The 26,354-nt window shown below is 45.0% G+C and overlaps 2 protein-coding genes and 1 pseudogene across 2 annotated transcripts; all 3 read left to right on the forward strand.

The window, feature by feature from the left end:
* Positions 1-325: 325 nt before the first annotated feature.
* Positions 326-1,033, forward strand: LOC119923750 (olfactory receptor 7A10-like; the record flags this gene model as incomplete). The annotated part of the gene is made up of 1 exon (XM_038743016.1): positions 326-1,033. A coding segment is annotated over one exon (708 nt), but the record flags the coding sequence as incomplete, so codon positions are not given.
* Positions 1,034-9,221: 8,188 nt separating this feature from the next.
* LOC119923754 (olfactory receptor 7A17-like) lies at positions 9,222-10,160 on the forward strand. Its single transcript, XM_038743018.1, has one exon. The coding sequence runs from the start codon at positions 9,222-9,224 to the stop codon at positions 10,158-10,160; it is 939 nt and encodes a 312-aa protein (XP_038598946.1).
* An 8,016-nt stretch (positions 10,161-18,176) lies between these two features.
* Positions 18,177-22,111, forward strand: LOC119923755 (annotated as a pseudogene).
* Positions 22,112-26,354: the final 4,243 nt, after the last annotated feature.

Raw genomic sequence — 26,354 nt, forward strand, 5'->3', positions numbered from 1 at the left:
CAATACACACACACACACACACACACACACACACACACACACACACACACACACACACATTAAACCGCATAGAATGTAGGTTGAGGCAGAACCAGGAAGTGATTGATCTGTCATCTCATTCTCCTGCCATGTCTGTCCCAGGAGATTCTCTGGCCCCATGGCGAAGGGGAACCAAACCAGCATCCCGATATTCCTCCTCCTGGGACTGTTTGACTGGGTGGAGCAGTGGCACCTCTTCTTCGGGCTGTTCCTCTGGATGCACCTGCTTGGGGTCCTGGGGAACCTGCTCATCGTCCTGGCCGTCGGCTCCGACCCGCACCTGCACACCCCCATGTATTTCTTCCTCATCAACCTCTCCTTGGCCGACGCCTGTCTATTATCTACCATGATCCCCAAGATGTTGGCCAACCTCCATACCCAAGATAAATCCATAACCTACGCTGGCTGCCTGGCCCAAATGTGTTTTTTCCTTCTTTTTTTTGGTCTAGACCATTTCCTCCTCATCGGGATGGCTTGTGATCGCTACCTGGCTATATGCCACCCCCTCCACTACACCACCATCATGAACCCACGGCTCTGTGCCCTGATGGTTGCTGGGTCCTGGAGTGTCAGTGGCCTTGATGCCCTCGTTCACACATTATTGGTGGTTCCGCTATCTTTCTGTACAGACAATGAAATCCTTCACTTTTTCTGTGAGCCTAATCGGGTCCTGAAGCTTTCCTGCACAGACACTTTGATCAGTGATGTATTGCTGTATGTGTTGACTGTTATATTGGGTATTATTCCCTTTGTGGGTATCGTTTTCTCTTACACCCGCATCATAACCACCATACTGAGAGTCGCATCAGCCAAAGGAAGATATAAAGCCTTCAACACCTGTTGCTTACATCTATCAGGGGTCTCCTTATGCTACGGCACTGGTTTAGGGGTCTACCTCAGCCCCGTATCTACCCAAGCATCATGGAAGGGCTCGATAGCCTCCGTGATGTACACGGTGGTCACCCCAACGCTGAACCCCTTCATCTACAGCCTGAGGAACAAAGACATGAAAGAGGCTCTGAGAAATGTGTTCAGAGGGAAAACGTTCTTCATGCAAAGACTGTGATTCACTTTGCTGCATCCTGGAAGGAAGCAGGATCTGATGGAACAAGCTTTTGAGTCTTGAATCCTTTTTGAGTGAGACTGATCACCATTTCTGAGAACAGAATGCATTTGTCAAAATCCATTCTTGTTAGGGTCAAGTGCACTGACCGTCCCCAGTCACCATCGTTATCATCTGCTTGTTGGTGGATGGAGTCTCCTATTGAGTCCTCGGGCCTGAGTCTTCAGGGCTTTAAACCTGTGTAGAGGAGTTAATTTTAGTGCTAGCAGTTTGTGCCGTGCCACTCACACACTCTTGTTGCTTGTGGTCAAAAAGGTTTTTTTGGAAATGAGCAGGTTCGCTTTATGGCCAAAGTGACAAGACACATTGCCTATGCTATGCTGTAATGTTGTAGCTTCGCAGTTGGTTGCCTTGCATGGCTCATTGATCACGAGCTCAATCGTGAGCTCATTGATTGGCTCCCCCTCGTCCCCCTCTCCATCCCCCCCATCTTACCTCCTTCCCTTCCCCACAGCACTGTATATATGTATATATGTTTGTACATACTAATTACTCTATTTATTTATTCTACTTGTACATATCTATTCTATTTATTTTATTTTGTTAGTATGTTTGGTTTTTGTTCTCTGTCTCCCCCTTTTAGACTGTGAGCCCACTGCTGGGTAGGGACTGTCTCTATATGTTGCCAATTTGTACTTCCCAAGCGTTTAGTACAGTGCTCTGCACATAGTAAAATAAATACGATTGATGATGATGATGATGATAACAAACTAATTTCAGGATACCGGCTTGATCTGTATACCTTGCAGATCACCCTCGGTTGTTTTTTGAGGTCAGAAAGATCCTTAGTGATGGCATAATCCCAGGAGGCAGAACCGGCACCAGAACCCATGTCTCCGGATTCCCATAACAGACCCACGGACAGACACGCGATCAGGCCCTCACACAAAAATAAAAGGTGGGTTTCTATTCTCTGTCATTCACTCTTGGAGGAGCCTATTCACTTGATGATGACACTGGCTGGAGCTCGGCCTATTCCGGAGAAGAACTGGCTCCAAGGGGAGGTTAGAAGGCCACGGAAAAATGGAAATGAGCCAAGGCAGCTCTCTCTTAGCCTCCTTGCTCCAAACTGTAGAGTTTCATGGGTTGAGATCACAGAAGAAGTTATGCAAAAGGATTTCCACAGGGAGAAAAAAAATAAGTGGATGTTGCTAGTATTGGGGTCACCCAGATTAAGTTATTGGAAAAGGCTAATCTGTGCTTAAACCAGTATTTTGTTAAGTGCTCCCTTGTCTTTCCTCACTCCACTCAATACTCTGCTCGGCTGCCTGGGATGTATTTCTAAAACAAACTGTTCAATTTATATTTCTCCATTCCTAAAGAACCTCCAGTAGTTGTCCATCCACCTCCGTATTAAACGGAAACTCCTTTCCATTAGCTTAAAAGCACTAAATTACCTTTCCCTCCTCTCTTACCTTGCTGATTTCCTACTACAACCCAGCATGTTCACTTTGTTCATCCAACACCAACCTACTCACCGTACTTCGATCTTGTCTATCTCACCTCTGGCCCATTGCCCACATCCTGCCTCTGGCCTGGAATTCGCTCCCTCTTCATATCCAAGAAACAATCACTCTCCTCCCCACCTTCAAAGCCTTATTAAAATCACATCTCCTCCAAGAGGCCTTCCCTGACTAAGCCCTCATTTCCCCTGCTCCCTCTCCCTTCTGTGTTGCCTATGCCTTTGGATTTGTACACTTTCATTAGTCATTCAGTTGTATTTATTGAGCACTTACTGTGTGCAGAGGACTGTACTAAGTGCTTGGGAAGTACAAATTGGCAACATATAGAGATAATAATAACAATGATAATGATGGTATTTGTTAAGCACTTACTACGTGCAAAGCACTGTTCTAAGCGCTGGGGGGATACAAGGTGATCAGGTCTATGTGCAAAGCACTATTCTAAGCGTTGGGGGGATACAAGGTGATCAGGTTGTACCACGTGGGGCTCACAATCTTAATCCCCATTTTACAAATGAGGGAACAGAAGCACAGAGAAGTTAAATGCCTTGCCCAAAGGCACACAGCTGACAATTGGCAGAGGCAGGATTTGAACCAATGACCTCTTACTCCAAAGCTCGGGCTCTTTCCACTGAGCCACGCTGCTTCTCAGCGACCCTACCAAGCAACGGGCTCACAGTAAACACTTCATATTCACCTCATCCTCTTCCCCATAGAACGTATGTACACATCTATAATTTATGTTAATATCTGTCTCCCCCTCTAGACCAGAGGCTCCTTGTAGGCAGGAAACGTGTCTACCAACTCTGATATATTGTACTCTCCCAAGCACTTAATACAGTATTCTGCACACAGTAAACACTCAATAAATATGTTTGATTGATTGAAATGTTAATTGCCTATAATCATGGTATCTGCTAAGCACTTACTATGTTCCAAGCACTGTACTAAGCCAGATACACTCCCTGTCTCACAAAGGGGGTTGTATTCTGATTATGTACTCCCTGCTTAATGAGAATAAAGACTGGGACCTGGGTACTTTTATATATAGAGAAAATATGTTTTTGTCTCTTTTCTATAAAGAGGGGTATCTGTGAAATCTGTCAGGGCATGAGCCCATTACCTCGTTTTGGGGGGTTTATTGAAGCAACTTGCTCTCTTCACTAACCCACTGCTGAACCCTGAGAGGGTAGGTTAGCAACATCGCTCCCCCAGGCATCTGGATGCTTCCCGTGCCTCTGCGGGTGCAGGGGGAAGATTTCACAGAATACCCATTTCTGGGGAACACTAGCCAGAGGTATTGCCTAATGAGAGAATGAGAGGGTGAAGCAGTTTGAGTTCTCCTGTTAGCTGGGATGGTTTTGCTGAGGGAAATAAAGTCCTGGGGCAGAGGAAGGTGAAACACCTCAGTTGCCCCGGCTCATCAGCCCCATAGAGAGCAGGGCAGAAGTGTTACTGTGCCTCCACAGTGGCTGAAACAGGATGTGCCATCTGCATAATTTCCTGGTCCAACTCTGGAGCCAATCTCCTCTGAAAACGATGTGGAACATCACACAATCAAGCAATCAATGGTAGTTGTAGAGCAAAGCACTGTACTAAGTGCTTGAAAGTGATTTGGTAGACATATTCCCCATCCACATGGATTTTAGAATCTAGAAGATGATTATATTCAGGATGTGCACAGCATCTTTCGAAGGGTTGAATGGGCTTTCTTCCATATTACCTCACTTTATCTTCACCTCATGCCCATGAAGATAGGGAGGAGATGTTACTAGCCTAGTTTAACAAAAGGGGAAATCGATGCACAGAGAGGCTTGGTGACTTACCCAAGGTCACATATTTAAACATTAGAAGAGCCAGGACTAGGGTCATGTCTTCTCACTTTTAGCCTTGTAATCTTTCTACTCATAGAGGAACCTCTATTCTGGTTTTCTAGTCATTAGTAAAGCATCTGACATCACTAGTATACCTAAATTCTGGCAAGTACCGGGAATATCTGGCTGTCTTGAGAACTTCAAGTCCCTGATGTTACTGTCTTAAAGTAGAGCCAGTCATGTCAGCTTGGAAGATAGCTTGTCTGACCCTTTATTTGTTACCAGTTGGGGTTGGTAGTCCAATTCTAGTTTAGTCTTTTCAACAAATTCTATGTTGTCTTGATGGAAACTAGTTTTGGAATGCAATTCTTTTCCTTGAGTTAATTCTTCCAATAAACCTGGCCTTAACATCATAAGAAAGCATTCATTCCCGAAGCTGCTATGTAGCGATGGCTTAGATGGTAGAGTATAAACTCATTGTGGGCCAGGAATGTGTCTTGCGTTTCTGTTTTATTTTCCCAAGTGCTTAGAGCAGCCCACAGTGCCCAATGCTCAGTACAGTATCTGACACATAGTAAGCACTAAATGATGATGGTATTTGTTAAGCGCTTACTGTGTGCCAAGCACTGGTCTAAGCGCTGGTGTAGATACAAGGTAATCATGTTGTCCCACGTGGGGCTCACAGTCTTAATCCCCATTTTACAGATGAGGTAACTGAGGCACAGAGAAGTGAAGTGATTGGCCCAAGTCACCCAGTTGGTAAGTGGTGGAACTGAGATCAGAACCCACAACCCCTGACTCCTGAGCCCGTGCTCCTGCTGCTAAGCTGTGCTGCTTTTTAATAAAGGCTGGAAAAACAAGAAACAAAACTTAATGATGATGATCATGAAGATAATGATGATCTAATTCATTCATTCATTCAATAGCATTTATTGATCGATTACTGTGTGCAAAGCACTGCACTAAGCGCTTGAGAGAGTACAGTATAACAATAAATGGACATATTCCCTGCCCACAGTGTGCTTATGTCTCTTCTCTGATAAGAAGGTTATGGAGATTATCGGTTGCCATTGACATCATCCTTATCATCATAATCATCATTGCTTTTTATTGTCTACTGTATGAAGTATACTGTATTAGGCACTTGACATCAAATCTCATTACATCCAGAGCCCCACCTGCAATCAACAAACAGTCGTCTGATGGGTAGCCTGGATGGGGACAAGGAAAAGGCATCTGAATCCCTCCATTATAGCCCAGAGGAACTGGGACAGAGATCAGGCACTTAGTGTTTGTTTGTTTTTAAATTCATCAATCATACCTATTGAGTGCTTACTATATGCAGAGCACTGTTTCTAACAAGGAGCTTGGGACTTGTGGAACGGTGTCCCAGGGGCCCAGAGACTCCTGCAAATAGTCTTTCCTCGAGCCCTGTTCCTCCCACACTACCTTGTGGGCACGGAGACATGATTCCAGATTGCAACAGCCTTGCTTAGGAACTCTGAGCAGGGCAATTCTTGCAGCAAAGAGGAGACAAAAGACAGAAGCCCGTGCACTCAGAGTAAGAGGCCGGCACGGACAGTCCAGGTAAGAGCTACCTCAGGAGAAGGACAGCCCCAGCAGTATCTTTGGCTCTCTGGGCAAGTCTCCTGTGGTGAATTATTTGGAAAATAGGAGGAGTTTGATATAATTGGTATTTGTGAAATATGGGGAAGCAAAGAAAAGCAGTTGCTGAATGAAATAGAGGTAAAAGACATGGTCCTTACCATGAAAGAGTTTACAATCTAATGTGGAAGCCAGGCAGATACATTATTTACATTCAGTGGAGTAGGAGGAAGGATGACACACATAAAACTGGAATAAAAAGGGATGGAAAAATGGATGAGAATAAAATGAAAGCAAAAATAGGATGAAGATCATACTATACAGTCAGTTGTGCTAAATCGCATTCATTCATTCATTCATTCATTCATTCATTCCATCGTATTTATTGAGAGCTTATTTTGTGCAGAGCCCTGTTTTAAGTTCTTGGGAAGTACAAGTTGGCAACACATAGAGACGGTCCCTACCCAACAAAGCCGATGGAAGAATCGCTCTACCATAGTGATCATGGCTTGACAGCATTTGACATTCTCACTGGGGAAGAAATCCACAAACTAACAATCATGGGCTATTGAATTTCTAAAAAAAATTTACTAAATATACCTTAGTGAGGAAAAAGCTGACAGGGGGAGCTAAAAAAAAGAAAAACGAGTGACTTAACTCGAAGCCAGGAAGGTGTTAAAAAGCACCCTTTTATAAGCCCAGGTAAGAACCAAAAAAAAGCAGGTAATCAAACAAAATTCCTTCCTGGCTAACTGGAACAATAAGAATAATAAATGATGGTATTTATTAAGCGCTTATTATGTGCCAGATTCTGTGAAATCTGTGAGCTGTTGTTGATAATGGCAATAATAGGAATAATAATGATGATTCATTTATTCATTCATTCAATCATATTTATTGAGCGCTTACTGTGTGCAGAGCACTGTAGTATGTGCTTGGGAAGTACAAGTTGGCAACACATAGAGACGGTCCCTACCCAAAAGTGGGCTCACAGTCTAGAAGGGGGAGACAGACAACAAAACAAAACGTATTAACAAAATAAAATAAATAGATTATGTATAAGTAAAATAGAGTAATAAGTATGTATGAACCTTTATATATATATATATATACAGGTGCTGTGGGGAGGGGAAGGAGGTAAGGCGGGGGGATGGGGAGGGGGAGGAGGGGAAACCCTGCTCATTCAATCTCTCAACCTATCCCATATAGACTACTGCATCAGCCTTCTCTCTGATCTCCCATCCTCGTGTCTCTCCCCACTTCAATCCATACTTCATGCTGCTGCCTGGATTGTCTTTGTCCAGAAACGTTCTGGGCATGTTACTCCCCTCCTCAAAAATCTCCAGTGGCTACCAGTCAACCTACGCATCGGGCAAAAAATCCTCACACTCGGCTTCAAGGCTCTCCATCACCCCGCCCCCTCCTACCTCACCTCCCTTCTCTCCTTCTCCAGTCCACCCCGCACCCTCCGCTCCTCTGCCGCTAATCTCCTCACTGTACCTCGATCTCGCCTGTCCCGCCATCGACCCCAGGCCCACGTCATCCCCCCAGCCTGGAATGCCCTCCCTCTGCCCATCCGCCAAACTAGCTCTCTTCCTCCCTTCAAGGCCCTACTGAGAGCTCACCTCCTTCAGGAGGCCTTCCCAGACTGAGCCCTTCCTTCCTCTCCACCTCGTCCCCCTCTCCTTCCCCCCCATCTTACCTCCTTCCCTTCCCCACAGCACCTGTATATATGTATATATGTTTGTACATATTTATTACTCTATTTATTTATTTATTTTACTTGTTCATATCTATACTATTTATTTTATTTTGTTAGTATGTTTGGTTTTGTTCTCTGTCTCCCCCTTTTAGACTGTGAGCTCACTGTTGGGTAGGGAAGCAGTGTGGCTCAGTGGTAAGAGCACGTGCTTTGGAGCCAGAGGTCATGGGTTCGAATCCCAGCTCCGCCATGTCTGCTGTGTGACCTTGGGCAAGTCACTTAACTTCTCTGAGCCTCAGTTACCTCATCTGTAAAATGGGGATTGACTGTGAGCCCCACATGGGACAACCTGATCGCCTTGTATCCCCCAGTGCTTAGAACAGTGCTTTGCACATAGTAAGCGCTTAACAAATGTCATTATTATTATTATTGGTATTAGGGACTGTCTCTATATGTTTCCAACTTGTACTTCCCAAGTGCTTAGTACAGTGCTCTGCACACAGTAAGCGCTCAATAAATATGATTGATTGATTGATTGAGAGGAACAAAGCACTTACTATGTGGAAAGCACTATTCTAAGCACTGGGGTAGATACAAGGTTATCAGGTTGTCCCACGTGGGGCTCACAGTCTTATTCCCCATTTTACAGACGAGGGAACAGAGGCACAGACAAGTTAAATGGACTGCCCAAAGTCACACAGTTGACAAGTGGTGGAGCCAGGATTTGAACTCATGACCTCTGACTCCCAAATCTGTGCTTTTTCCACAAAGCCACGCTACTTCTCTACCGGGATGAATGGTATTTAGGGGATTGGACATCATGGGAAGAACAAGAGATATCACACATGATTCTCAGTGACCAAGTTCTTATCCTGGATTTGGAGAAGGCCCAGGAGAGAACAGTGATGGGGAAGAAAGTCTGGGAGTGGAGTGTCTGAAGAAACTGGGATTTTTCAGTCTGTTGAGGAGAAGCCTGAGGGGCCACTGATGATGGGCTTTGAGTCTCTGATGGGGCGTTCCATGGACAGTGGGGAGCAGCCAGACTGGGAGAGCCCAGTGCTATGCCTGGGGGTAGGGTGGAATTGCATTTCCAAGTGCTTAGTACAGTGCTCTGCACACAGTAAGTGCTTAATAAACACTATTGAATGAATCTGCTTCACCCTGTGCTTGCACAAACACAGGCCAAGGAAGGGCACATCCAGGACCCCAGGAAGGTTGGAGAGTGGGAGTGGGAACCTTTCAGATGAACGAGATCTCCAGCCAGACCCCAGGACTCCTAACCACCTGTCCAATAGAGCTGGGGTGGTCTGAAGTCGAGTGATGGGGTCTCTCCACTGTTTACTCTGCCCATGTTAACCCCCCCGCCGCCTCCCCACATTAAACCACCTAGAATCTAGGTTGAGGCAGAATCAGGATGTGATGGATCTGTCATCTCATTCTCCTGCCATGTCTCTCCCAGCAGATTCTCTGGCCCCATGGCAAAGGAGAACCAAACCAGCATCTCGGAATTCCTCCTCCTGGGACTGTTCGACTGGGTGGAGCAGCGGCAGCTCTTCTTCGGGCTGTTCCTCTGCATGTACCTGCTTGGGGTCCTGGGGAACCTGCTCATCGTCCTGGCCATCGGCTCCGACCCGCACCTGCACACCCCCATGTATTTCTTCCTCATCAACCTTTCCCTGGCCGATGCCTGTCTATTATCTAACACGATCCCCAAGATGTTGGCCAACCTCCTGACCCAAGATAAATCCATATCCTACGCTGGCTGCCTGGCCCAAATGTGTTTTTTCATTCTCTTTGTAGGTCTAGACCATTTCCTCCTCACTGGCATGGCTTATGATCGCTACGTGGCTATATGCCACCCCCTCCACTACACCACCATCATGAACCCACGGCTCTGTGCCCTGATGGTTGCTGGGTCCTGGAGTGTCAGTAGCCTTGATGCCCTGGTTCACACATTATTGGTGGTTCCGTTATCTTTCTGTACAGACAATGAAATCCTTCACTTCTTCTGTGAGCCTAATCGGGTCCTAAAGCTTTCCTGCACAGACACTCTGATCAATGATGTATTGCTCTATGTGGTGACTGTTATATTGGCTATTTTTCCCTTTGTGGGTATCATTTTCTCTTACACTCGCATCATAACCACCATACTGAGAGTCCCATCAGCCAAAGGAAGATATAAAGCTTTCAACACCTGTTGCTCACATCTATCAGGGGTCTCCTTATTCTACGGCACTGGTTTTGGGGTCTACCTCAGCCCCGTATCTACCAAAGCATCACGGAAGGGCTCAATAGCCTCCGTGATGTACACGGTGGTCACCCCTATGCTGAACCCCTTCATCTACAGCCTGAGGAACAAAGACATGAAAAAGGCTCTGAGAAATGTGTTCAGAGGGAAAACTGTCTTCATGTAAAGACTGTGATTCATTCTGCTTCATCCTGGAAGGAAGCAGGATCTGATGGAACAAGCTTTTAGTCATGAATCCTCTTTGAGTGAGATTGATCACCATTTTTGAGAACAGATCCCATTTGTCAAAATCCACTCTTGTTAGGGTCAAGTGCACTAGCCTTTCCCAGTCACCATTGTCATCATCTGCTTGGTGGTGGATGGAGTCTCCTATTGAGTCCTAGTTCCTGAGCCTTCAGGACTTTAAACCTGTGAAGAGGGAGTTAATTTTAGTGCTAGTGGTTTGTGCCGTGCCACTCACACACTCTTGTTGCTTGTGCTCCAAAATGTTTTTTTGGAAATGAGCAGGTTCAATTTATGGCCAAGGTGACGAGGACATAGTGCCTATGTTATGTTGTAATGTCATAGCTTTGCAGGTGGTTGCCTTGCATGGCTCATTGATCACGATAACCAACTAATTTCAGGATACCTGCTGGATCTGTCTACCTTGCAGATCACCCTGGGTTGCTTTTTCAGGTCAGAAAGATCCTTAGTGATGGCATTATCCCAGGAGGAAGAACTGGTACCACAACCCATGTCTCCGGATTCCCAGAGCAGGCCCATGGACAGACACACGATCAGGCCCTCACACAAAAATGAAAGGTGGGTTTCTATTCTCTGTCATTCACTCTTGGAGGAGCCTATTCACTTGATGATGACACTGGCTGGAGCTCAGCCTATTCCGGCGAAGAACTGGCTCCAAGGGGACGTTAGAAGGCCAGGCAAAAATGTAAACAAGCCAAAGGCAGCTCTCTCTTTGCCTCCTTGTTCCAAACTGAAGAGTGCCATGGGTTGAGGTCACAGAAGAAGTTATGCAAAAGGCTTTCCACAAGGAGAAAAAAAATAAGTGGATGTTGCTAGTATTGGGGTCACCCAGATAACGTTATCGGAAAAGGCTAATCTGCACTTAAACCAATAATTTGTTAAGTGCTCTCTTCTTTTTCCTCACTCCACTCAATACTCTGCTCGGCTGCCTGGAACATATTTTTTTAAAAAACGTTCAATTTACATTTCTGCATTCCTCAAGAACCTCCAGTAGTTGTCCTTCCACCTCCGTATCAAATGGAAACTCCTTTCCTTTAGCTTTAAAACACTAAATTACCTTGTTCCCTCCTCTCTTACCTTGTTGATTTCCTACTACAACCCAGCACGTTCATTTTGCTCGTCCAACACCAATCGGCTGACTGTAGTTGGATCTTGTCTATCTCACCACCGACTCCTTGCCCACATCCTGCCTCTGGCCTGGAACTCGCTCCCCCTTCATATCCAAGAAACAATCACTCTCCTCCCCACCTTCAAAGCCTTATTAAAATCACATCTCCTCCAAGAGGCCTTCCCTGACTAAGCCCTCATGTCCCCTGCTCCCTCTCCCTTCTGTGTTGCCTATGCCTTTGGATTTGTGCACTTTCATTAGTCATTCAGTTGTATTTATAGAGCACTTACTGTGTGCAGAGCACTGTACTAAGAGCTTGGGAAGTACAAATCGGCAACATATAGAGATGGTCTCTCCTCAACAGCGGGGTAACAGTAAACATTTGATATTCACTTCACCCTCTTCCCCATAGTACTTATGGACACATCTATAATTTATGTTAATATCTGTATCCCCCTCTAGACCATAATCTCCTTGTAGACAGGAAAAGTGTCTACCAACTCTGTTATATTGTACTCTCCCAAGCGCTTAATACAGTATTCTGCACACAGTAAACACTCAATAAATGTGATTAATTGATTGAAATGTTAATTGGGTATAATCATGGTATTTGCTAAGCACTTACTCTGTTCCAAGCACTGTCCTAAGACCTCGGGTATATACAATTTAATCAAATCAGATACAGTCCCTGTGCCGCAAACGGGGTTGCATTCTGCTTATGTACTCCTTGCTAAAGGAGAATGAAGACTAGGACTTGGGTACTTTTATAGAGAGAGAAAATATGTTTTTGTCTTTTTTCTATGAAGAGGGGTATCTGTGAAATCTGTCTAGGCATGAGCCCATTACCTCATTTTGGGGAGGTTATTGAAGCAATTTGCTCTCTTCCCTAACTCACTGCTGAACCCCGAGAGGGTAGGTTAACAACAACCCTTCCCCAGCCTTCTGGATGCTCTCTGTGCCTCTGGGGATGCAGGAGGGAGGTTTCACAGAATACCCATTTTCGGGGAGCACTAGCCAGAGGTATTGCCTAATGAGAGAATGAGAGGGTGAAGCGGTTTGAGTTCTCCTGTTAGCTGGGATGGTTTTGCTGAGGGAAGTAAAGTCCTGGGGTATATGATGGCGAAACACCTTGGTTGCCCCTGACTCATCAGCCCCATAGGGAGCAGGACAGAGGTGATAGTGTGCCTCCGCAGTGGCTACAACATAATGTGTCATCTGCATAATTTCCTGGTACAAATCTGGAACCAATCTCCTCTTAAAGCGATGTGGAACATCACACTATCAAGCAATCAATCAAAGATATTTATAGAACAAAGAACTGTACTAAGTGCTTGAAAGAGATTTGGTAGACATATTCCCTATCCACATGGAGTTTAGAGTCTAGAAGATGATAATATTCTGGATGTGCACAGCATCTTTCAAGAAGGTGAATGTGATTTATTCCATATTACCTCATTTTATCTTCACCCCATCTCCATGGAGTTAGGGAGGAGAGGTTACTAGCCTAGTTTAACAAAAGGGGAACTTGTGGCACAGAGAGGCTCAGTGACTTACCCAATGTCACACATTTAAACAGTAGAAGAGCCAGGACTAGGGTCATATCATCATCATCATCATCATCAATTGTATTTATTGAGCGCTTACTATGTGCAGAGCACTGTACTAAGCGCTTGGGAAGTACAAATAGGCAACATATAGAGACAGTCCCTACCCAACAGTGGGCTCACAGTCTAAAAGGGGGAGACAGAGAACAAAACCAAACATACTAACAAAATAAAATAAATAGGATAGATATGTACAAGTAAAACAAATAAATAAATAGAGTAATAAATATGTACAACCATATGTACATATATACAGGTGCTGTGGGGAAGGGAAGGAGGTAAGTTGGGGGGGATGGAGAGGGGGACGAGGGGGAGAGGAAGGAAGGGGCTCAGTCTGGGAAGGCCTCCTGCAGGAGGTGAGCTCTCAGCAGGACGTTGAAGGGAGGAAGAGAGCTAGCTTGGTGGATGGGCAGAGGGAGGGCATTCCAGGCCCGGGGGTTGACGTGGGCCGGGGGACGATGGCGGGACAGGCGCGAACGAGGTACGTTGAGGAGATTAGCAGCGGAGGAGCGGAGGGTGCGGGCTGGGCAGTAGAAGGAGAGAAGGGAGGTGAGGTAGGAGTGGGCGAGGTGATGGAGAGCCTTGAAGCCCAAGGTGAGGAGTCATATCTTCTCACTTTTAGCCTTGTAATCTTTCTACTCATAGAGGAACCTCTATTCTGGTTTTCTAGTCATTAGTAAAGCATCTTACATCGCTAGTATGTCCAAATTCTGGCAAGTACTGGGAACATCTGGCTTTCTTGAGAACTTCAAGTCCCTGATGTTACTACCTAAAAGTATAGCCAGTCATGTCAGCTTGGAAGATAGCTTGTCTGAACCTTTATTTGTTAACAGTTGGGCTTGGTAGTCCAATTCTAGTTTAGTCTTTTCAACAAATTCTATGTTGTCTTGATGGAAACTAGTTTTGGAATACAATTCTTTTCCTTGAGTAAGTTCTTCCCATGCACATGACATTACCATCATTAGAAAGCATTCATTGAGAAGCTGCTATTTAGCGATGGCTTAGATGGTAGAGTATAAACTCCTTGTGGGCAGGGAATGTGTCTTGCGTTTCTGTTTTATTTTCCCAAGTGCTTAGAACAGATCACAGTGCCCAGTGCTTAGTACAATGTCTGACACATAGTAAGCTCTTAATGATGATGGTATTTGTCAAGTGCTTACTGTGTGCCAAGCACTGTTCAAAGCACTGGAGTAGATACAAGGTAATCAGATTGTCCCACGTGGGGCTCACAGTCTTAATCCCCATTTTACAGGTGAGGGAACAGAGGCACAGAGAAGTTAAGTGATTGGCCCAAAGTCACCCTGTTGGTAAGTGGTGGAGCTGGGATCAGAACGCACAACCTTTTCTCCGGAGCCCGGGCTCTTGCCACTAAGTCACGCTGCTTCTTAATAAAGACCCGAAAAACAAAACAAAAACCATAATCATGACGATCATGAAGACGATGATAATCTAAATTCATTCATTCATTCAATAGTATTTATTGATTGCTTACTGTGTGCAAATCACATTGCTAAGCGCTTGGGAGAGTACAATATAACAATAAATGGACATATTCCCTGTCCACGTGAGCTTATGTCTCTTCTCTGACAAGAAGGTTGTGGAGATTATCGGTTGCCATTGATATCATCCTTATCATCAGAATCATCACTGCTATTTATTGTCTACTGTATGAAGTATTCTGTATTAGGCACTTGACATCAAATCTCATCACATCCAGAGCCCAACCTGCAATCAACAAACAGCGGTCTGATGGGGAGCCTGGATAGGGACCAGGATAAGACATCTGAATCCCTCCATTATAACCCAGAGGAGCTGGGACAGAGATCAGGCACTTAGTGTTTGTTTGTTTTTAAATTCATCAATCATACCTATCGAGTGCTTACTATATGCAGAGCACAGTTTCTAACAAGGAGCCTGGGACTTGTAGAACGGTGTCCCAGGGGCCCAGAGACTCCTGCAAATAGTCTTGCCTCGAGCCCATTCCCTCCCACACTACCTTGTGGGCGAGGAGACATGATTCCATATTGCAACAGCCTTGCTTAGGAACTCTGAGCAGGGCAATTCTTGCAGCCAAGAGGAGACAAATAAAAGACAGAAGCCCCTGCCCTCAGAGTCAGAGGCCGACACAGACATTCCAGGTAAGAGCTACCTCAGGAGAAGGACAGCCCCAGCAGTATCTTTGGCTCCCTGGGCAAGTCTCCTGCAGTGAATTATTTGGAAAATAGGAGGAGTTTGATATAATTGGTATTTGTGAAATATGGGGAAGCAAAGAAAAGCAGTTGCTGAATGCAATAGAGGTAAAAGACATGGTCCTTTCCATAAAAGAGTTTACAATCTACTGTGGAAGCCAGGCAGATACATTATTTACAATCAGTGGAGTAGGATGAAGGATGATACAGATAAAACTGGAATAAGAAGGGAATGGAAAAATGGATGAGAATAAAATGAAAACAAAAATAAGATGAAAATCATACTATACCGTCAGTTGTGCTAAAACACGTCTTCACTATACGTTTTGGATAGAACACAGTTTTTGAAAGAATTAGGGAACAGTCATCCCAAAACACACATCTTCTCTGGATAAGATGAGATGCAGTATAGGAAGTGATGAACATAATGGAAGTACTATAATGTGAGTTTTCCTTCATGCGGGGTTCTTCAAGTACATAGTGCTGATGAAAGTTAGTGAAAGCTGCGTGTGAGTTAATAAACCCTTAGGTTTATGCTAAGAAGGCATGAGCTGGGATGGTGGGCCCCAATCAGGGACAACATGATTGAGGAAGAGGACAACATGATTCCTGGAGGAAGAGGGATTTCAGGAGAGCTATGAAGCTGGGGAGAGTTGAAGGGAGAATGAATTCTGGGCAAGGGAAAGGGAGTGAGAAATAAATCAGTTGGGGGAGAGGCAAGAGAGTGGTACAGATTTGGAAAGGCTGTGGGAGACTTTCTCTTGAAATCTGGGAAGAAGGAGAGGGTGGAAGGAGAGATAGAAGAGCATCATGGAGGTTGAAGGTGGGTCTTGGGCATGTTAGATCTGATGCTTTCAGTTTCACCAGCAAAGGAGATAGAAAGATCATTGGAGATTAGGGAAGGAGGAATTGAAATTAGAGTTTTTAGATAGGGTAAATGACTCTATTCTGGGGCAGTTAGTCTTAGAACCAACATGAAAAAATTACACATTGAATTGTATTATGAATCGTGTGCTGGACCTAGTGCAGGAGATAGAAGAATTGCTCTGCCATAGTGATCATTACTTGTGAGCATTTGACATTCTTGCTGGGGAAGAAATCCACAAAGGAGCAATCATGGGCTATTGAATTTCTAAAAAAAAATACAAAACATAGACCTTAGTGAGGAAAAAGCTGACGGGGGGGTTAAAAAAAAAGGAGTGACTTACTTGAAGCCAGGAAGGTGTTCAAAAGCACCCTTTTATAAGCCCAGGTAAGAACCAAAAAAAAAAGCAGGTAACCAAACAAAATTCCTTCATGGCTACCTGGAATAATAAGAATAATAAACGATGGCATTTATTAAGCACTTATTATGTGCCAGATTCTGTGAAATCTGTGAGTTGTTGTTCATAATGGCAATAATAACAATAATTATAATGATGGGATTTGATAAGCGCTTACTATGTGCAAAGCACTGTTCTAAGCACTGGGGTAGATACAAGGTTATCAGGTTGTCCCACGTGGGGCTCACAGTATTTATCCCCATTTTACAGATGAAGGAACTGAGGCACAGAGAAGTTGTGACTTGCCATGATAATAACAATAATAATGATGATTCATTCATTCAATCGTATTTATTAAGCACTTACTGTGTGCAGGGCACTGTACTAAGCGCTTGGAAAGTACAAGTTGACAACACATAGAGACGGTCCCTACCCAACAGTGGGCTCACAGTCTAGAAGGGGGAGACAGACAACGAAACAAAACATATTAACAAAATAAAATAAATAGAATATGTACTAATAAAATAAATAGAGTAATAAATATGTCCGAACATATATACATATATACAGGTGCTGTGGGGAGGGGAAGGAGGTAAGTCGGGGGGATGGAGAGGAGGGGGAAAGGAAGGAAGCACTTACTATGTGGAAAGCACTGTTCTGAGCACTGGGGTAGTTACAAGGTTATCAGGTTGTCCCAAGTGAGGCTCACAGTCTTAATCTCCATTTTACAGATGAGGTAACTGAGGCACAGAGAAGTTAAGTGACTTGCCCAAAGTCACACATTTGACAAGTGGTGGAGCCAGGATTAGAACTCATGACCTCTGACTCCCAGGTCCGTGCTCTTTGCACAAAGCCACGTTACTTCCCTACCAGGATGAATGGTATTTAGGGGATTGGACATCATAGAAAGAACAAGAGAAATCACACATGATTCTCAGTGACCGAGTTCTTATCCTGGATTTGGAGAGGGCCCTGGAGAATACAGTAATGGGGAAGAAAGTCTGGGAGTGGAGTGTCTGAAGAAACTGGGATTTTTCAGTCGGGTGAGGAGAAACCTGAGGGGCCACTGATGATGGGCTCTGAATCTCTGATGGGGCGTTCCATGGAGAATGCGGAGCAGCCAGACTGGGAGAGCCCAGTGCTATGCCTGGGGGTAGGGCGGAATTGCATTTCCAAGTGCTTAGTACAGTGCTCTGCACACAGTAAGCACTCAATCAATGTTATCGAGTGAATCCGCTTCACCCTGTGCTGGCACACACTCAGGCCCAGGAAGGGCAGACCCAGGACCCCAGGAAGGCGGGAGAGTGGGAGTGGGAGAATTTCAGATGAACGAGATCTCCAGCCAGACCCAAGGCCTCCTAACCACCTGTTCAATAGAGCTGGGGCAGTCTGAAGTCGAGTGACGGGGCCTCTCCACTGTTTACTCTGCCCATGTTAACCTCCCTCCCCACCAATACACACACACACACACACACACACACACACACGCACACACACACACACGTTAAACTGCATAGAATGTAGGTTCAGGCAGTACCAGGATGTGATTGATCTGTCACCTCATTCTCCTTCCATGTCTCTCCCAGCAGATTCTCTGGCCCCATGGCGAAGGGGAACCAAACCAGCATCCCGATATTCCTCCTCCTGGGACTGTTTGACTGGGTGGAGCAGTGGCAGCTCTTCTTCGGGCTGTTCCTCTGGATGTACCTGCTTGGGGCCCTGGGGAACCTGCTCATCGTCCTGGCCGTCGGCTCCGACCCGCACCTGCACACCCCCATGTATTTCTTCCTCATCAATCTCTCCCTGGCCGATGCCTGACTATTATCTACCATGATCCCCAAGATGTTGGCCAATCTCCAGACCCAAGATAAATCCATATCCTATGCTGGCTGCCTGGCCCAAATGTTTTTTTTTCCTTTTCTTTGTAGGTCTAGACCATTTCCTCCTCATTGGGATGGCTTGTGATCGCTACGTGGCTATATGCCACCCCCTCCACTACACCACCATCATGAACCCACGGCTCTGTGCCCTGATGGTTGCTGGGTCCTGGAGTGTCAGTGGCCTTGATGCCCTGGTTCACACCTTATTGGTGGTTCCGCTATCTTTCTGTACAGACAATGAAATCCTTCACTTTTTCTGTGAGCCTAACCGGGTCCTAAAGCTTTTCTGCACAGACACTTTGATCAATGATGTATTGCTGTATGTGCTGACTGTTATATTGGGTATTATTCCCGTTGTGGGTATCGTTTTCTCTTATACCCCCATCATTACCACCATAATGAGAGTCCCATCTGCCAAAGGAAGATATAAAGCCTTCAACACCTGTTGCTCACATCTATCAGGGGTCTCCTTATTCTATGGCACTAGTTTAGGGGTCTACCTCAGCCCTGTATCTACCCAAGCATCATGGAAGGGCTCGATAGCCTCCGTGATGTACACGGTGGTCACCCCCATGCTGAACCCCTTCATCTACAGCCTGAGGAACAAAGACATGAAAGAGGCTCTGAGAAATGTGTTCAGAGGGAAAACTGTCTTCATGCAAAGACTGTGATTCTGGAAGGAAGCAGGATCTGATGGAACAAGATTTTGAGTCATGAATCCTCTTTGAGTGAGACCGATCACGATTTTTGAGAACGGAACACATTTGTCCAAATCCATTCTTGTTTGGGTCAAGTGCACTGGCCGTCCCCAGTCACCATCATTATCGTCTGCTTGGTGGTGGATGGAGTCTCCTATTGAGTCCTAGGTCCTGAGACTCCAGGACTTTAAACGTGTGTAGAGGAGTTAATTTTAGTGCTAGCGGTTTGTGCCGTGCCACTCGCACACTCTTGTTGCTTGTGCTATAAAAGGTTTTTTAGGAAATGAGCAGGTTTGATTTGCGGCCAAAGTGACAAAGACACAGTGTCTATGCTATGTTGTAATGTCGTAGCTTCGCAGGTGGTTGCCTTGCACTGCTCATTGATCACGATAACGAATTAATTTCAGGATACCTGCTGGATCTGTCTACCTTGCAGATCATCCTCGGTTGTTTTTTTAGGTCAGAAAGATCCTTAGTGATGGCATAATCTCAGGAGGCAGAACCGGCACCAGAACCCATGTCTCCGGATTCCCAGTGCAGACCCATGGACAGACACATGATCAGGCCCTCACACAAAAATGAAAGGTGGGTTTCTATTCTCTGTCATTCACTCTTGGAGGAGCCTATTCACTTGATGATGACACTGGCTGGAGCTCAGCCTATTCCTGCAAAGTACTGACTCTTAGGGGAGGTTAGAAGGCCAGGGAAAAATGGAAATGAGCCAAAGGCAGCTCTCTCTTTGCTTCCTTGCTCCAAACTGAAGAGTGTCATGGGTTCAAATCACAGAAGAAGTTATGCAAAAGGCTTTCCACAGGGAGAAAAAAATAAGTGGATGTTGCTAGTATTGGGGTCACCCAGATTAAGTTATCGGAAAAGGCTAATCTGTACTTAAACCAGTATTTTGTTAAGTACTCCCTTGTCTTTCCTCACTCCACTCAATACTCTGCTTGGCTGCCTGGGACATATTTCTAAAAAAAACTGTTCAATTTGAATTTCTCCATTCCGCAAGAACCTCCAGTAGTTGTCCATCCACCTCCTTATCAAATGGAACCTTCTTTCCATTAGCTTTAAAGCACTTAATTACCTTGTTACCTCCTCTCCTACCTTGCTGATTTCCTACTAGAACCCAGTATATTCACTTTGCTCGTCCAACACCAACCTACTCACCGTACTTCGATCTTGTGCATCTCACCTCCGACCCATTGCCCACATCCTGCCTCTGGCCTGGAAATCGCTCCCTCTTTATATCCAAGAAACAATCACTCTCCTCCCCACCTTCAACGCCTTATTAAAATCACATCTCCTCCAAGAGGCCTTCCCTGACTAAGCCCTCATTTCCCCTGCTCCCTCTCCCTTCTGTGTTGCCTATGCCTTTGGATTTGTACACTTTCATTAGTCATTCAGTTGTATTTGTTGAGCACTTACTGTGTGCAGAGCACTGTAAACTCTCATTGTGCGAAATCTGTGAGCTGCTGTTGATAATGGCAATGATAATAATAATAATGATGGTACTTAATAAGCACTTACTATGTGCAAAGCACTGTTCTAAGCGCTGGGGGGATACAAGGCGATCAGGTTGTACCACGTGGGGCTCACAATCTTAATCCCCATTTTACAAATGAGGGAACTGAAGCACAGAGAAGTTAAATGACTTGCCCAAAGTCACACAGCTGACAATTCACGGAGCCGGGATTTGAACCCAAGACCTCTGACTCCAAAGCACGGGCTCTTTCCACTGGGCCACGCTGCTTCTCACCGTCCCTACCCAGCAACGGGCTCACAGTAAACACTTCATATTCACCTCATCGTCTTCCCCATAGTACTTATGTACACATCTATAATTTATGTTAATATCTGTCTCTCCCTCTAGACCAGAAGCTCCTTGTAGGAAGGAAAAATGTCTACCAACTCTGATACATTGTACTCTCCCAAGCACTTAATACAGTATTCTTCACACAGTAAACATTCAATGAACATGATTGATTGAAATGTTAATTGCCTATTATCATGGTATCTGCTAAACACTTAGTATGTTCCAAGCACTGTACTAAACCAGATATAATCCCTGTCTCACAAAGGGGGTTGCATTCTGATTATGTACTCCCTGCTCAATGCGAATAAAGACTGGGACCTGGGTACTTTTATAGAGAGAGAAAATATGTTATTGTCTCTTTTCTATAAAGAGGGGTACCTGTGAAATCTGTCTGGGCATGAGCCCATTACCTCATTTTGGGGAGGTTATTGAAGCAATTAGCTCTCTTCCCTAACCCACTGCTGAACCCTGAGAGGGTAGGTTAGCAACATCGCTCCCCCAGCCTTCTGGATGCTTCCCATGCCTCTGCAGGTGCAGTGGGGAGATTTCACAGAATACCCATTTTGGGGGAGCACTAGCCAGAGGCATTGCCTAATGAGAGAATGAGAGGGTGAAGCAGTTTGAGTTCTCCTGTTAGCTGGGATGGTTTTGCTGAGGGACGTAAAGTCCTGGGGCAGATGAAGGTGAAACACCTCGGTTGCCCCTGGCTCATCAGCCCCTTAGAGAGCAGGGCAGAAGTGATACTGTGCCTCCACAGTGGCTAAAACAGGATGTGCCATCTGCATAATTTCCTGGTACAAATCTGGAGCCAATCTCCTCTGAAAGCAATGTGGAACATCACACAATCAATGGTATTTGTAGAGCAAAGCACTGTACTAAGTGCTTGAAAGAGATTTGGTAGACATATTCCCCATCCACATGGATTTTAGAGTCTAGAAGATGATAATATTCAGGATGTGCACAGCATCTTTCGAAGAGTTGAATGGGCTTTCTTCCATATTACCTCACTTTATCTTCACCCCATCCCCATGAAGATAGGGAGGAGATGTTACTAGCCTGGTTTAACAAAAGGGGAAATCGATGCACAGAGAGGCTTGGTGACTTACCCAAGGTCACATATTTAAACATTAGAAGAGTCAGGACTAGGGTCATGTCTTCTCACTTTTAGCCCTGTAATCTTTCTACTCATAGAGGAACCTCTATTCTGGTTTTCTAGTCATTATTAAAGCATCTTACATGGCTAGTATACCTAAATTCTGGCAAGTACCGGGAATATCTGGCTGTCTTGAGAACTTCAAGTCCCTGATGTTACTGTCTTAAAGTAGAGCCAGTCATGTCAGCTTGGAAGATCGCTTGTCTGACCCTTTATTTGTTACCAGTTGGGCTTGGTAGTCCAATTCTAGTTTAGTCTTTTCAACAAATTCTATGTTGTCTTGATAGAAACTAGTTTTGGAATACAATTCTTATCCTTGAGTTAATTCTTCCAATGCACCTGGCCATAACATCATAAGAAAGCATTCCCCCCCGAAGCTGCTATGTAGCGATGGCTTAGATGGTAGAGTATAAACTCCTTGTGGGCAGGGAATGTGTCTTGCATTTCTGTTTTATTTTCCCAAGTGCTTAGAGCAGCCCACAGTGCCCAGTGCTCAGTACAGTGTCTGACACATAGAAAGCACTTAGTGATGATGGTATATGTTAAGTGCTTACTGTGTGCCAAGCACTGGTCTAAGCGCTGGGGTAGATACAAGGTAATTAGGTTGTCCCACGTGGGGCTCACAGTCTTAATCCCCATTTTACAGATGAGGTAAATGAGGCACAGAGAAGTGAAGTGATTGGCCCAAAGTCACCCAGTTGGTAAGTGGTGGAGCTGGGATCAGAACCCACAACCCCTGACTCCTGAGCCCGTGCTTCTGCTTCTAAGCCGTGCTGCTTCTTAATAAAGGCCGGAAAAACAAAAAACTACACTTAATGATGATGATCATGAAGATAATGATGATCTAATTCATTCATTCATTCAATAGTATTTATTGATCGCTTACTGTGTGCAAAGCACTGTACTAAGCGCTTGGGAGAGTACATTATAACAATAAATCGACATATTCCCTGTCCAAAGTGTGCTTATGTCTCTTCTATGATAAGAAGGTTATGGAGATTATCGGTTGCCATTGACATCATCCTTATCATCATAATCATCATTGCTATTTATTGTCTACTGTATGAAGTATACTGTATTAGGCACTTGACATCAAATCTCATTACATCCAGAGCCCCACCTGCAATCAACAAACAGTGGTCTGATGGGTAGCCTGGATGGGGACCAGGAAAAGGCATCTGAATCCCTCCATTATAGCCCAGAGGAGCTGGGACAGAGATCAGGCACTTAGTGTTTGTTTGTTTTTTAATTCGTCAATCATACCTATCGAGTGCTTACTATATGCAGAGCACTGTTTCTAACAAGGAGCTTGGGACTTCTGGAACGGTGGTCCCAGGGGCCCAGAGACTCCTGCAAATAGTCCTGCCTTGAGCCTCCTCCCTCCCAAACTACCTTGTGGGTGAGGAGACAAGATTCCAGCTTGCAGCAGCCTTGCTTAGGAACTCTGAGCAGGGCAATTCCTGCAGCCAAGAGGAGACAAATAAAAGATAGAAGCCCCTGCACTCAGAGTCAAAGACCAGCACGGACATTCCAGGTAAGAGCTATCTCAGGGGAAGGACACCCCCAGCAGCATCTTTGTCTTCCTGGGCAAGTCTTCTGCAGTGAATCCTTTGGAAAATAGGAGGGGTTTGATATAATTGGTATTTCTGAAATATGGGGAAGGAAAGAAAAGCAGTGGGTGAATGCAGTCGAGGTAAAAGACATGGTCCTTACCATGAAAGAGTTTACAATCTAATGTGGAAGCCAGACAGATACATTATTTACAATCAGTGGAGTAGGAGGAAGTATGATACAGATAAAACTGGAATAAAAAGGGGATCGAAAAATGGATGAGAATAAAATAAAAACAAAAATAGCATGAAGATCATACTACACAGTCAGTTGCGCTAAAACACATTCGATCAATCAATCAATCAATCAATCAATCAATCGTATTTATTGAGCGCTTACTATGTGCAGAGCACTGTAGTAAGCGCTTGGGAAGTACAAATTGGCATCACATAGAGACAGTCCCTACCCAACAGTGGGCTCACAGTCTAAAAGGGGGAGACAGAGAACAGAACCAAACATACCAACAAAATAAAATAAGTAGGATAGAAATGTACAAGTAAAATAAATAAATAAATAAATAAATAAATAAATAGAGTAGTAAATATGTACAACCATATATACATATATACAGGTGCTGTGGGGAAGGGAAGGAGGTAAGACGGGGGGATGGAGAGGGGGACGAGGGGGAGAGGAAAGAAGGGGCTCAGTCTGGGAAGGCCTCCTGGAGGAGGTGAGCTCTCAGCAGGGCCTTGAAGGGAGGAAGAGAGCTAGCTTGGCGGATGGGCAGAGGGAGGGCATTCCAGGCCCGGGGGATGACGTGGGCCGGGGGTCGATGGCGGGACAGGCGAGAGCGAGGTACAGTGAGGAGATTAGTGGTGGAGGAGCGGAGGGTGCGGGCTGGGCATTCATTCATTCATTCCATCGTATTTATTGAGAGCTTATTGTGTGCAGAGCCCTGTATTATGTTCTTGGGAAGTACAAGTCGGCAGCACATAGAGACGGTCCCTACCCAACAACGGACTCACAGTCTAGAAGACGGGCTCACACTAAATGGTTTGGATGGAACATTTGGAAGAATTAGGGAATAGTCTTTCCAAAACACACATCTTCTCTGGATAAGATGAGATGCAGTATAGGAAGCGATGAACATAATGGAAGTACTATAATGTGAGTTTTCCTTCCTACGGGGTTCTTCATCATCATCATCAATCGTATTTATTGAGCGCTTACTGTGTGCAGAACACTGTACTAAGCGCTTGGGAAGTACAAGTTGGCAACATATAGAGACAGTCCCTACCCAACAGTGGGCTCACAGTCTAAAAGGGGGAGACAGAGAACAAAACCAAACATACTAACAAAATAAAATAAATAGAATAGATATGTACAAGTAAAATAAATAAATAAATAAATAGAGTAATAAATATGTACAAACATGAATACATATATACAGGTGATGTGGGGAAGGGAAGGAGGTAAGATGGGGGGATGGAGAGGGGGACGAGGGGGAGAGAAAGGAATGGGATCAGTCTGGGAAGGCCTCCTGGAGGAGGTGAGCTCTCAGTCGGGCCTTGAAGGAAGGAAGAGAGCTAGCTTGGCGGATGGGCAGAGGGAGGGCATTCCAGGCCCGGGGGATGACGTGGGCCGGGGGTCGATGGCGGGACAGGCGAGAACGAGGTACGGTGAGGAGATTAGCAGCAGAGGAGCGGAGGGTGTGGAGTGGGCTGTAGAAGGAGAGAAGGGAGGTGAGGTAGGAGGGGGCGAGGTGATGGAGAGCCTTGAAGCCCAGGGTGAGGAGTTTCTGCCTGATGCGCAGATTGATTGGTAGCCACTGGAGATTTTTGAGGAGGAGAGTAATATGCCCAGAGCGTTTGTGGACAAAGATAATCCGGGCAGCAGCATGAAGTATGGATTGAAGTCGAGAGAACACGAGGATGGGAGATTAGAGAGAAGGCTGATGCGGAGTACAAGTACATAGTCCCGAATAAGTGCTAATGAAAGCTGTATGTGAGTAAATAAATGCTTAGGTGTATGCTAAGATGACATGAGCTGGGATGGTGGGCCTCAATCAGGGACGACATCTTGGAGGAAGAGAGATTTCAGGAGAGCTATGAAGCTGGGGAGAGTTGAAGGGAGAAAGAATTCTGGGCAAGGGAAAGGGAGTGAGGAATCAATCAGTTGGGGGAGAGGCAAGAGAGTGGCACAGATTTGGAAAGGCTGTGGAAGACATTCTCTTGAAAGCTGTGAAGAAGGAGAGGGTGGAAGGAGAGATAGAAGAGCATCATGGAGGTTGAAAGTGGGTCTTGGGCACGTTAGGTCTGATGCTTTCGATTTCACCAGCAAAGGAGATGACAAGGTCATCAGAGATTAGGGAAGGAGGAAGTGAAATTAGAGTTTTTGGATAGGGCAAATGACTCTTTTCTGGGACGGTTAGTCCTAGAACCAACAAGGAAAAATTACACATTGAATTGTATTATGAATCGTGTGCTGGACCTACGGCAGGAGATGGAAGAATCGCTCTGCCATAGTGATCATGACTTGAGAACATTTGACATTGTTGCTGGGGAAGAAATCCACAAACTAACAATCATGGGCTATTGAATTTCTAAAAACAAATTACAAAACATAGACCTTAGTGAGGAAAAAGCTGACAGGGGGACCTAAAAAAAAGAAAAACGAGTGACTTACTCGAAGCCAGGAAGGTGTTAAAAAGTACCCTTTTATAAGCCCAGGTAAGAACCAAAAAAAGCAGGTAATCAAACAAAATTCCTTCCTGGCTAACTGGAACAATAAGAATAATAAATGATGGTATTTATTAAGCGCTTATTATGTGCCAGATTCTATGAAATCTGTGAGCTGTTG

The sequence above is a fragment of the Tachyglossus aculeatus genome, unplaced genomic scaffold (genome assembly GCF_015852505.1).
Source record: "Tachyglossus aculeatus isolate mTacAcu1 unplaced genomic scaffold, mTacAcu1.pri scaffold_240_arrow_ctg1, whole genome shotgun sequence".
Taxonomy (NCBI): domain Eukaryota; kingdom Metazoa; phylum Chordata; class Mammalia; order Monotremata; family Tachyglossidae; genus Tachyglossus; species Tachyglossus aculeatus.

Coding starts and splice junctions, on each gene's coding strand:
- LOC119923754 (XM_038743018.1), top strand. CDS start 9,222: ATGGCAAAGGAGAACCAAACCAGCATCTCGGAATTCCTCCTCCTGGGA.